Below are 12,850 nucleotides of genomic sequence, written 5' to 3' on the forward strand. Positions count from 1 at the left end.
ATGGTGCAGGCCCAGATACAACATGGAGCTCCCAGGCAGTAGTCAATGTGGATTGTGGAAATTATTCATTGTATGTGTGCCTTGTTATTGCCTGATACAACAGTATATGTATGAGTGTATACACATTCTGTTTGAAATAGAAAATCAAAACATAGCTTCTCTGTCCATTACAGAGATCACAGCCATTGCACTCAACACTTGGTGACATTGTATCACATCTGTACTTCCATTACAATCCAACTTCAAAATAAGAACATGAAGATAAATGTTTTGAGGTGCTTCATGGGACAAGGTGGAGTAAGAAGGAACAAATCAGTGCTCACTCGGGGCTGCTGGCTACACTACATGCAGTGCAACTTGCTGTCTTCTCTCATCCCTTGGAAAGCTGCACCTGACAGAAACACCAAGCAGGTCTAGGGGAAAATACAAAATATCACTGAGAAAATTCTGAAGGCAACAGGTGGCTGCTCTGGCATCTTATGGCACTCCTTACCTGTCTTCAGTACTCTTGTACCCTGGGTAAAGAGCATGCGCCTTCACAGCCACGGGAAAAGAGGGGAAAGTATTTTCCAAGCTTATGGGAGAATTCCTTTAACTGTTACATATTTAAGGACCTATTTTTAACCTACGTGGAATCTTGTTGGAGTGGATAGAATGATAATGGAGATTCAAATGTCCTTGTACTGAAGTGTTCCTGAGAAAGCTGCACTTACCCACCCTGATATGTAATCCCAGAATTCTGCTGCAGGAACCTGATTGCTCAGTTGTTTCAGTCTCAGTATGGGTACTTATCTTGCAATTACTGCCTGGGTAAGTAAGCAAAAGATCAATCACAAATATATACGCACTGATTACAGACAAAAGATACTATTCGTGTCTTAAGACTTTTATAAAACGCCAAAAAAACTTTTACCTTCTCAAAATTCTCAGGAGATAGGTGATCCACATTTATATGTAATGTGATAAAAACAGGAACTGCAGATGCAGTACTAGGCTGTAAAATGAGATGTTTAAGCATTAGATCTTAAACACGGGTAGAGAGCAGTACTTCAGCTCTTCTAATTGTACATGGAGTGGCTCTTAAAAGAGCCTTTGGGTTTGTGCGGGCTGCATCGGCAGCTGCCGGAAGAGAAGGGGGATGGGCTGCGGCCTCAGGCGCGCTCCCCGCGGATGCGGCGGGCGAGCTGGATGTCCTTGGGCATGATGGTGACGCGCTTGGCGTGGATGGCACACAGGTTGGTGTCCTCGAAGAGCCCCACCAGGTAGGCCTCGCTCGCCTCCTGCAGCGCCATGACGGCCGAGCTCTGGAAGCGCAGGTCGGTCTTGAAGTCCTGCGCGATCTCGCGCACCAGGCGCTGGAAGGGCAGCTTGCGGATCAGCAGCTCCGTGGACTTCTGGTAGCGGCGGATCTCGCGCAGCGCCACCGTGCCGGGCCGGTAGCGGTGCGGCTTCTTCACGCCGCCCGTGGCCGGCGCGCTCTTGCGGGCCGCCTTGGTGGCCAGCTGCTTGCGGGGCGCCTTCCCGCCCGTCGACTTACGCGCCGTCTGCTTCGTGCGCGCCATTGCCAAGACTCCCTTACCCGCTCCCTGATAACGCGGACACTGGAAGCAACCGCGTAGCGCGGGCTTTTATAGAGCTTCCCCGTCTCTGATTGGACAACTGAAAGCCCCCTCCTGATTGGATCCCTTGAAAATCCGGGTCTGCGCCCCAGCAGGATAGAATTGAGATTGCTGTTCCCCTCTACCCGAGTTCCTGATAGTTTAAAAGCCGCGTGGAGGCTGGAATTCACAAGTTCTTGAAACTTCATATTTTAATAGTTTACATTCCCCCCCCATTTATTTATTCATTTATTTAAATATATGTTTTTTACAGAACAAGTCGGGAAAAATAAAAGACTGTACAGTTCTTATCACAGAAAGGCATATCATCCCCACTGCCTCAAAGAAAATATCTCTCAGTTGCTCTCAAGAAGCAGCGACAAATTGTGTGACATAATCTTGTAGCTGTATCGAGTGCATTACAATCTATAAATAAAACGAGTTGACTGCTATTTGTCTCACGTTATTTTTTGCTAAGAAATTAAGCATGAGTCATCACAGCCATCCAGTAAAATCATGAGTTTGAGAATGCTCAGAGAAGCAATGTACTGGAACCATGAATCACAGAATTGTAGGGGTTGGAAGGGACCTCTAGAGATCAAGTCCAACCCACCTGCCAAAGCAGCTCCCTAGATCAGAATAGCATGTGGCAGCCTTGTAACTAACTGCTCCATTTGCACTGTAAAACACTGAAGCTGTGGGAAAGCAGAAGTGCCTGTGAGCGTTTATTGACAATTTTCTTTTGTGAGCACAAAATGGTTACAGATAACTTATGAAATAATATATTTTATTAGCAGGGTACTCAGTATTTACTAGGGAATTTAAGGAGTAAACCAACCCCTTTTGGATAACATAGATGACTTCACTGCTAATAGTAGAACGCAAAGCATTGCATGGCAATTACCATTAACACTAAAGACCAACACAACTGATAGAAATTAAAGTAATAGGATCTAAATTACAAAGTAACAGGATCTTAAGTAGGCGGTCTTTAAAGGAGAAGATAGTGTTACAGCGCTTTTCGAGTGTAAGTGGGTGGCTCTGAAAAGAGCCTTTGGGTTGTTTTAAAAGCCGATTGTAACGTCAGGTAACTTTATCCGCCGAAGCCGTAGAGGGTGCGTCCCTGGCGCTTGAGCGCATAGACCACGTCCATGGCCGTGACCGTCTTCCTCTTGGCGTGCTCGGTGTAGGTGACGGCGTCGCGGATGACGTTCTCGAGGAAGACCTTGAGCACGCCGCGCGTCTCCTCGTAGATGAGCCCCGAGATGCGCTTGACGCCGCCGCGCCGCGCCAGGCGGCGGATGGCCGGCTTGGTGATGCCCTGGATGTTGTCGCGCAGCACTTTGCGGTGCCGCTTGGCTCCCCCCTTGCCGAGCCCCTTCCCGCCCTTGCCTCTGCCGGACATGATCGCTGCTATAAGAACCGCGAAAAAAAGTGCTGCAACATCGGCGGGCGGCGTTATTTATAGTACATGAGCCGACCTGACTGGGGACTGCGGATGAAGGGGCGGGGCTTAGTGTACTTCCCGCCTCATATGCCTTCTGTTGGCTCCATCGCTCTCGCGCAAAAATTCATTTTTCCTTTCGAGTTTTCCTTCTCGGGGCACTGTCTTCCGTTACGTTTGAGTTAATAATCTGGCTTTATTATTCTTTTTTTTTTTAATTATTAATTTTGTTTTTTAAATTTTGCTCAATTTGAACTAAAACCTTGATCTTGTAACAGTCTTCCAGTTACTGTACCTATGAAATTTCTCTTTCATTTAAATATATACCTATATATGTTATTTGAAATATGGCTCTGTAGTTCATATTAGTTTCACGTGTTTCTTTAATGATCCAATAACGTTTATTCTTACATATGATTATAATGTTTTAAATATTTGTTCCTCAGTCTTTTTACAGTAGCTTCTTTCTGCAAAATCCATCCAATAGTGCTTCTGAGAATTGATTTCCTCATTTCTCTTATTTCTTTACAATCTCTATTTCCTTTATTTTCTGAACTCAGAATGTGACAGAAAAGGTATATTAATCAAGAGTTTAATCCTTATTTCATTTTTTTTCTTTATTTGTGAATGTGTTATTTCCACAAACATGCAGTACTTTTTATTCCTATGGTATTGTAAACATCAATATGGCTATTTTTTAGAGAGATGGAAATCCTAAACTCCTAAGATGAAAGGCGTTTTTGTTACTTTAAGGGAAGGTGTAGACGTCTTTTGATTTCCTCTGGGTGGAAAGCGTTCTGTTGCAAACAAGAAACTGTTCAACAAATGTGGCAACAGACAGTAAGTACTCTGCTTAGGAGCAGAAAACGATTAGAACAGGTGAGAAACGTTTCCATCATCGAGTGTTTACTGCCCTCTCATGGTCGTTGCTGTACTACTCTCCTTTTCAAACCGTTTCTGTTGTTTGTTTTTGCATAAACATACTGCATAACATTAATCTATGACCAATATACACCTTCTGTCCTAGAGTGTCACACTTCCCTTTCTTCCCCCGTGTCTCCAGTTTCTCTCATTCCACCACTCCAGAATTTTTGTGTCATTGTGTTGTGCTTAGCACAAAATGTTTAAGGCCTTCTGCCACACCAGGCAGAATATGTTGAACACCTGAATTAAAGGATTTACAGACATATCAGGATTAGCATTCAAAATGAAGATTTAGTGTTTCTTGTGATCTTTCTGCATTTGCCGCTGGACATTTACTGGCTGGCTGCTGTGACAAGTCAAGGATCCGTTCCTGGGCTGCTGCACCCTAATCCTCAACTACTGCCAGTAAACACCTGGGGAACACAAATGAAACTGGAGCAAATGGAGGTCCCACTTGTAGAGAATTCAAAGAAAAATAAAAAGCAAGAGATTTTACTAGAACAAAACAGATTTGTGAAGAGAACATGATTAACTTGTGACAGCGGGAGAATGCCCTTTCCTGTCATGTATTCTGAGGATATGCTTGTAATTTCTTATCTGATCTTTCATATTTCTCTCTGATCCTGGAAACTGTAGCACAATAAATATCACAGTGAAAAGACTTCAAGATTTTGGAAGGTTTGGTTCTACATAGTATCCTCATTATTGCCAGTTTTTCTCACGCTGATGAAGAGGAAATACATCTGAAACACAGCTCCTTTTAATGAAGCTTACTGCCTCAGGAGTGCGCGGTCTTCCCTCAGTAGGCTTGGTCTCATGAAAATAAGATAATTTATTTGTCAAAAAGAGAAGCATAAATCATATTCCAGAAGTCGAGAAGAAACTGACTGTGGAGAACTGGCTTGGGAAAGGAGGTTGTGTGTGCTTATCCTTGTAGCAGTGCGAACAAAACAGCATGTTCAGATCACTGAATTTTGAGAAGTAGTGCACCGTTGACCAGGCAACGATGAGGGAGTAAGTTTGCGGTGGAATCAGATGGCCCTGGTATGTGTGGGAAAAGAAGAACTAATTGGACACTACTTATCTTGCAAGGACAGAGCAAGAACCACTGCTTAACAATTATTCTAAAAATAGCATATGTTCAAGGGGTATAAAAGTATGTAACCTGCGCAATAAAGTGGGCTCAGCTGCATAATCATATTGATGTCTCTCTGAGTCCTTGCATCGGCATCTTAAGAAGATCATTCCGGCGCAGCCGTAGTTCATCCTCCTGGGGTCACCGCAACAACTGACCAAAGGCAGTCACAGAATCACAGAATTGTAGGGGTTGGAAGGGGCCCCTAGAGATCACTGAGTCCAACCCCCTGCCAAAGCAGCTCCCTAGCCCAGGTTGCACAGGTAGGTGTCCAGGTGGGTCTTGAATGTCTCTAGAGAAGGAGATTCCACCAACGCTCTGTGTAGCTGTGCCAGTGCTCCGTCACTGCACTGTGAAGAAATTCCCACACATTTGTGCAGAACTTCCTATGCATCAGTTTGTGGCCATTTCCCCTCATCCTATTGCCATACACTGCTGAGAAGAGTCCAGCCTTGTCCCTTTGCCTTCTGCAACTTAGATATTTATAGATGTGGATCAGATCCCCAGTCAGCTATATAGTACTCCAATAGTAGGCACAGAGGTCACTGTAATGAACGGTGGAGAAAAAAGAGAAGCATGGAAGTGGCATGTCACGTCAAAGCAGTGGCAAAGGCAATGTATGTTTTTACTAGGGCAGTTGCATACAGCTAAGCATAAATATTCACCATCCAGGTAAAATAAATGCTTCCTTGACTAGCTAGTGCCAGCATACACTGGCTGCTGAATAATAGGAACTTTTTATGGCTAGTGCAGGCTCTGACATTTGCTTGTTTTTATTATATTTGGTGTCTGAGGAAAGTGAGAAAACTGTTGCTGTTTTTCTACACTTCTTTCTTCCCCTAGACCCTGACAGCCTAATCCTGAGTCACTATAAAGCAAACCCCGCAGTGCCTGGGAAGATCTTGCATTGGGGTTTCACTGCTGTCCTTGCAGAACACCGGAGAAGTAAAGAACACATCTCCCACTGCAATGGAAATACAGAGATTATGCATTTGTGTATACAAATGTACAAAAAACCCAAACCTTCAGGAAACACTCTGCAAAATGAAAATCAGAGTAAAACAACTCCCAGTCCAGACAGAGTTGTGGAAAATTAAGTAGGGAAGGCAGGTTTAACATGATGCCAGGGGGAGTCTCACCAATTATATTCAGAAGAAGAGGAAACTCAAAGCCCCCCATGGACAGGGCTGACACCCCTCAGTGCTTGGTGTTGGACTGGGTACACTGTGGTCTAGGTAGTGAAAAATAAACTTATGGCAGCTATTCTGTGAGGATTTTGTGTAATCATGTAAATTCAAAAGTGTCTGAATGATAAGTGGCTCTGTACCTGAACTCACGCTGAGCACTAACCTGTATTGATCTCACTTCTGCTTTCAGAGTTCTCTTCAGGGTCTACCCCACCTTAGTCTCCATACATAGCATCTCCACAACTCAACTTCCTCCTTCTGAGAACCTGGAAACTTAATCTTGAATTGTATACATTTATCTCTCTCCGTTTGTTCAGAGTGGGATACTAGGAATACTTATTTTTTCCCATCTTTATTCACCCTCAGGTTGTTTACAACATCAGGAGATGTGTGAAAACAGTATATACTTATTCTACGCATTATTGTGTGATCTATCATCATTCAGACACTTATCAAAAACTCAACTCAAATTTTCTTGAACCAACATGAAAGATTTTTTTTTTGTGTCAGTGTTGTAGTAATCTTCACATAAAAGTCTAGCTCTAGTGTTTTTCAGAGAGATCATTTTGCTGCTTTTTCAAAGACTAGCTGAGGCCACGCAAAATAAATTCATAGTCATGCACAACAATTACAGCTAAAGACAAAGAGATATAGAAAAAGCACAGGAGTAACAGAACCTGATAACACAGAACAAAAATCACACAGGATTTAAAGCACAGATATTACATGCATTCATGAGCAGATTGCCTGTCTTTGTTGTGATGAATGCCAGTTGAAAATTCTGTAACCTCATGGTACAAAAGTGTCCATCAGTAATAACTGCTTTATTACTATAATAAAAATCACTCTGTTGAATGGCGTTACTTCAGCAGTTTTCACCAGACTACTGAGTCTCTACTGCTGATCAAAGACTTTCATCTATCTCAGATTCCTTTGTTGTTATTTTCTTCATTTTCTACTTCCAGTACTAGAACATCACAGACTTTTGATACCACCATCCAGATAGTAAGTAAATATTTGAAATTAAGAGTTGACTCCATGGAAAAGACAATAAATGAAAGGAGAGCTTCATTTTAATTCAGATTTTTGAACCCATTTTTGACCTTCTTCCTAACTTTTGAGCAGCTTAGTTAGTATTTAAAACCAGAAGGGAGATATTAGTATTTTCAATCTCATCCTGGCTGCTCACTAAGCAGGGGCCTTTCTTTGCTGTCTGATAAATCATCTCCAACTCAACCACCAACTACTCAGCTCACAGTGTGAAGTATCTGCACAGAATCAATCTAACTCCAATCCAGTTTCCAGGTCTGAATTATTCACAAAAGTCACAATGTGCTTTGTGCTTGAGATCCTGAAGCTCTGTGTGGTATCGTACTTCTGTTCCAGGCAGAGATATTCATGCTGCTTGGAGTCTGTAGCATGAAGAAATATCCCTGCAGTGGGAGCACTGTAGAAATCTAAGAAACCACATGATCTTTCATTCATCTCAGGATAGGCATTGTTAATTTGAGCACTTTACAAATATGGAAAAGGCTATGGCTCAAAATACAGTCTATATGAAATCTTCAAAACAACATAACAGATATTCCATGGTAACAGAGGTATCCTGACCCAAAATCAAGTCTTCTTGGAATCCTATTCCAGCACCTCTGGATGCGGTAGTAACCATCTGGGGAACTTTCTGGGTTCTCAGATGAGGACACAGCTAAAAGACAGAGATAAGGACAAGGAAGTGTTCTGCGAAGCAAAGGTCCCCAGGGACCTGAAACTAAGCAGGTCATCACCATCACAAGAAAACAAAACAACAAAGATTAGTTATTACCTCTGTTGTTTTTATTTTGTCAGTGTGTAAGCCCTTTTCAGTCTGCGCTTTATAGTTTGATCCTCAAGGTCAGGCTGGACCAGGATCTGAGTACCCTGATTAAGCCGTAGGTATCCCTGTTGTTGCAAGATGCTTGTACCAGATGACCTCTAAGGGTTCTTTCCAACTCTGAGGAGTCTGTGATCTTAGCATACATCTCATCTTAGTACACACAGAGCTGGTCCCATCTCTTTTCCTGCTTTCCCCAGTGCCACAAGACAGAATTCCCCAGATGTACAATAAAAATAGTGTACAACACTGTGAGACATAGCCCACTGCCACCACAATCGTGAACTACAAAATCAAACCTTTGCTTGACAGTTTACAGTTGGATAATTGAACCATGACAGGAGAATTGTATCCCCTGATTTTTTTTATTTTATTAGAATAAAAGCTTGCCTGATGTTCAGAATAGAAAACAGCTTATATAGCCAGCAAGGAAGCTGATGTGAGGTCCTAAGACTCACACAGTGATCCAGCCCCATGGCAATGACTTGATAGCTTAAGACAACCTACTTTAAAGAAAAAGAAAGTTGTGCAACACCTGTTCTCATAGGTAAGATAGGCCTGCAGCCTCACAGCAGCAGTGCATAGGCTAAGAAAAAAAGAGTGAAAAAAATTGTTTCGGAGTACTGGTTGAAACTACAGTGGTGAGATTGACACAGAAACATTAAATTGGTGTAGAAATGTTCATTTTTAACAGGTTGCACTTGCTCTTTGATACTGCACTCCCTGTTTCCTATTGAGGAAAGAAAAAAATTCTATAGCAATTTTCAGTCAGTATTTACACTATTCTGGACAGAGGATGAAGAATTCATTTTTCAGATGTGTTTGCATAAGTAGACAGCTGATCTTTAATTAAGAAGTTGCTTATTGTAAAGTCTTAAGTCTTTAAATGGAACATAGTGTTTCTAGAGAATAGAACTATCAAAAAGGAGAGTGTGAGATGTGACTACCTGGAGACAAACTTCTGAAACCAAACTGAGAAATGAGACTAAAAAAGGAAAACTATGCTGATGAAGTAATTTGTCCAGGACTTGATAAATGACAGATTCTAAGAACTTGAAGAACCCCATGAAAACTTTTGTAAGCATTAAGCCTTCTGTAATCAGAAGGAAAATACTATATAAGTGATTGTGATGGGTGAGGTGGTTGTCATTCACTGTGGTGCTGACCCAACCCTGAGTTGTCTAGAATAAATCAGCAAAGCTGATGTGACCCACTCTGCTGTAGTTTCTCCCTTTTATACACTATTAAACAGATTGTTATAGTTTTATCTAATGGTATCATCATTGTACTCCATCCACTGTTGCCTATACATATGATCCATTCAGTATTCCTACATAGTCACACAGTTCCCTCCTTGTGGTGTGGAACTCTTAGATTATTTGGCAGTAGCCTCCACCTAAGTACTATGAAGTCCATTTAGCTGAATCCACAGCTGCATACTCCTTTCCTCTAAAGATATTTTACACTGGTACTACTGTGCTCAGACCAGTACTCCATCACCAGTGGTATTCAGTAACTCCCTAATCTTTTAAAACTTATCTGAGTTGGAAAAATGCACAAACTGAATTTTGTTAAAAATCAGTAATCATAATTTGTTGCTTTCCCTTCTAATTCACAGTTTTCTTGAGGAAACTCCCTAATCTATCACCAAGGTGAATAGGGATAGTGAAGGCAGCACACCAACACAGCTGCTGCCATTTACCCCAACTCATCTAGGCCAAAATACTCCAATATTCCAGGACAATCCCCAATTCAATTAGCAAGCAGTGTAATGCTGTTCTGCCCATCCTACTGCAACCACTTGTTTTTTGCCTTTTCAAGCTCTTATTAGAAGTAATAAGTTAACAATTAATGCTACATTCACCACAGCACTGTAGCTGTTGTTTGAATGTACACAGCTGAAATCAAACTGGTCTAGGGAGCCTGCATTGGCAGGGGGGTTGGACTCTATCTCTCCCTAACCCCTACAATTCTGTGATTCCGTGAATATCCACTCCTTTTCGACCATGTGTAGAGATGAAAAACCACAACTGACCTGGTCTCATTGGGTCAGCACAAACAGTAGGGTAAAACCCTTTAAAAATTAATGAATGTGACAGCAAGCACCCTTAACTCATGGAATACAAGTCTGTCAGCCACAGCTCCTCCCCAACCTCAGGATCTCAGCTCGGGATTCAGAGTTGAGAGTGAATGGTGAGTTGGCCCGAGAAGTTCAGGGGGAAAAATTAAAAAGAAAAAAAATAGAGATGTGCGTGCAGGTTTGTACGTTACATAGAGGAAGAGATCATAGTTCCCAAAACTGCACGCTAGGAGGACATGCAGAAGAAGCACAACAGCAACGTTTGAGGAAGATAGATAACGCAGGCTCTGTTTTGCATTCATTCCCTCTTAGTACAGGTATCACAGACGTTCAGACTTAAAAACAACCAAACGTCTGCAAAATCCGGTCTAGCAATTTCTCCTCCAAACTATAGAATCCCCGCTGTTGGTTAATCACTTCGGATAAGTGGGCTAATGAGCTAAGATCAACCCTTTCTATTGAAAGCTGAGCTGAAAGTTCTGCGAAATTGCTTCCTCACCTTACCTCCGAGGAAACGCTGCTCCCGGCGCTAAGCGTAGAAGCAATAAAGCAAAGGAGCCGCCTCGTTCCCTTCCTCCCCGCTACTCAAAGTCCCCAGGCACAGCTAGGCGCAGGGAGCACTAAAGGCGGAGGGAGGAGGATGCGGTCGACCCACCTGCAGAGGGGTGGGACTGAGTGTGCATGGGCCCCGCAAGTTCCTCCTGAGCCCGGAGCCGCCCTCGAGAGGCCCTGTGGTTGAAAAACGAACCGTTGGCGGACGGACGAGAACTGGGCTTTGTGTCTGTAAGAGAAAAAAGCTTAGGCACCCGTGCTCGGAGCCTCACCCTACGATCTCCAGGGGAGAGACGAGACTCTTGAAGTCAGAACTGCAGAGGGAGTGAAATAAACCCACACAGAGGAAACAAAGCACGTACCCACTAAGTCCATACACCCCTTCCGCCGAGCGAGAAACTCCATAATCCAGCCCTTCGCAGAGACGGAGCTCCTGGGTAACTCGGAAACCCCGCGCCCCGCGGCCAATGTACGCACAGCGCGGTCTTTTCGAAATCCGCAGCGATCGGGAAAGCAAAATGCGCGCACAGCGCGGTGCGGCGCCGGGTCGGCGAGCCCTGCCCGGGATCTCCCCGCTTTCGTGCGGCTGCGCGAGGCTCTGCCGCGGGGCCGGCTGCCCGGGGCCTCGGGAGAATGGAGGGGGCGATCGCCACCCCGATCTGGCGGGCAGAGAGCAGCGCAGAAAAAGGGAACCTCCATAGGCGCAAAGAACTGTAAGAAACAGTGTTTCAGCTCCTTTGGGGAAAGTGTGGGTGGCTCTTAAAAGAGCCGTTGAGTTTATCTGCAAAGCAGAGGGGAGGGTTTTTTTCAAGATATTTACTTCTTCTTGGGGGCCGCCTTCTTTGCCTTGGCTGCCTTGGGTTTGGCCGCCTTAGGTTTGGCAGCTTTGGGTTTCACTGCCTTTGCCTTGGCTGGGCTCTTGGCAGTCATCGCCTTTTTGGGCTTGGCAGCCTTGGTCGCCTTCTTGGGGCTCTTGGCTGCCTTCTTGGTGACAGCAGCCGCCGGCTTCCTGGCTTTCTTTGGGCTTTTCTTCACAGCCACTGCCTTCTTGGGCTTCTTGGCGGCACTGGCAGGCTTCTTAGCCGCCGGCTTCTTGGGCTTGGCAGTGGATGTCTTCTTCCTGGGAGCCTTCTCCTTCCCCTCATCCGGCTTCTTGCTGAGACGGAACGAGCCCGAGGCGCCGGTGCCCTTGGTCTGCACCAGGGTACCCTTGCTGACGAGGCTCTTGAGCCCCAGCTTGATGCGGCTGTTACTTTTTTCCACGTCGTAGCCGCCGGCGGCCAGCGCCTTCTTGAGCGCGGCGAGGGAGAGCCCCTTGCGCTCCTTGGAGGCGGACACGGCCTTGGTGATCAGCTCGGTGACGCTGGGGCCCGCGGGCTTGCGGGCTTTGGCGCCGCCCGCCGCCTTCTTCGGCTTCTTGGCGGGGGCCGCCTTGGTCGGGGTCGGAGCAGCGGCGACATCGGGCGCGGCAACAGGAGCGGTCTCAGCCATGACGCCGCCTGCGGAGCCCCACGAACAATGGCCGGGCCGCCGCCGCCGCCCCCTTTATAGCAGCGCCGCGCGCGCTGATTGGTTCACGCTGCCGCCCGTCGCCGCTCCGGTTGTGTTTCTTGTCGGTCCAAAAAGAGCCTTTTCCTCCCGAAATTGACCGCCCGCGCACCCAGCTCCTTAGTGGGAGGTGAGGGGACGTGGGTGCTGCAAGCGGGAAGAGTTACCCGTTAGAATGAGGAGAAATAAGGGAAAAGAGATCCGAGAAACTCTGCTGCGTGGGGCCGTGGTGACGCTGGCAGAGAGGAACATTCTGTTTATCTTCAAAATTAAAAGTATCCCTTTGGCTAAATCCGCTCAGCCGGAGTGAAACCGGGCACTATAGAAGCAGCTCTCCGGTTTAGGGCAAGTACCGCAGTGGCTTCAATGCTTGATTTCTGCGTAAACGAGTACGAAAGCCGAGCAAGTAACACAGCCCGGCTCCGCGGCACGGGCTCGGCTGCCGCTCCCCTCCGCGACTACAGCGTTCCCCACGCCGGCAGGCAGAGCTTGGCGCTCCGGCAGTGCGAAAG

The 12,850-nt window shown here is 45.4% G+C and overlaps 3 protein-coding genes across 3 annotated transcripts; all 3 read right to left on the minus strand.

Moving 5' to 3' along the window:
• Positions 1-1,127: 1,127 nt before the first annotated feature.
• On the minus strand, positions 1,128-1,579 carry LOC136052595 (histone H3). The gene has a single exon (XM_065742849.1). The coding sequence runs from the start codon at positions 1,560-1,562 to the stop codon at positions 1,152-1,154; it is 411 nt and encodes a 136-aa protein (XP_065598921.1). The 5' UTR covers positions 1,563-1,579; the 3' UTR covers positions 1,128-1,151.
• A 1,009-nt stretch (positions 1,580-2,588) lies between these two features.
• LOC136052624 (histone H4) lies at positions 2,589-3,003 on the minus strand. The gene has a single exon (XM_065742882.1). The coding sequence runs from the start codon at positions 3,001-3,003 to the stop codon at positions 2,692-2,694; it is 312 nt and encodes a 103-aa protein (XP_065598954.1). The 3' UTR covers positions 2,589-2,691.
• Positions 3,004-11,566: 8,563 nt separating this feature from the next.
• Positions 11,567-12,281, minus strand: LOC136052585 (histone H1.03). Its single transcript, XM_065742838.1, has one exon. The coding sequence runs from the start codon at positions 12,279-12,281 to the stop codon at positions 11,607-11,609; it is 675 nt and encodes a 224-aa protein (XP_065598910.1). The 3' UTR covers positions 11,567-11,606.
• Positions 12,282-12,850: the final 569 nt, after the last annotated feature.

This window comes from Cyrtonyx montezumae, unplaced genomic scaffold (assembly GCF_038088225.1).
Source record: "Cyrtonyx montezumae isolate F1298 unplaced genomic scaffold, pur_monq_1.0 scaffold_3, whole genome shotgun sequence".
Classification (NCBI taxonomy): domain Eukaryota; kingdom Metazoa; phylum Chordata; class Aves; order Galliformes; family Odontophoridae; genus Cyrtonyx; species Cyrtonyx montezumae.

Bases quoted from the DNA above. Each gene is read 5' to 3' on its own strand.
- LOC136052624 (XM_065742882.1), bottom strand. From the start codon at position 3,003: ATGTCCGGCAGAGGCAAGGGCGGGAAGGGGCTCGGCAAGGGGGGAGCC.
- LOC136052595 (XM_065742849.1), bottom strand. From the start codon at position 1,562: ATGGCGCGCACGAAGCAGACGGCGCGTAAGTCGACGGGCGGGAAGGCG.
- LOC136052585 (XM_065742838.1), bottom strand. From the start codon at position 12,281: ATGGCTGAGACCGCTCCTGTTGCCGCGCCCGATGTCGCCGCTGCTCCG.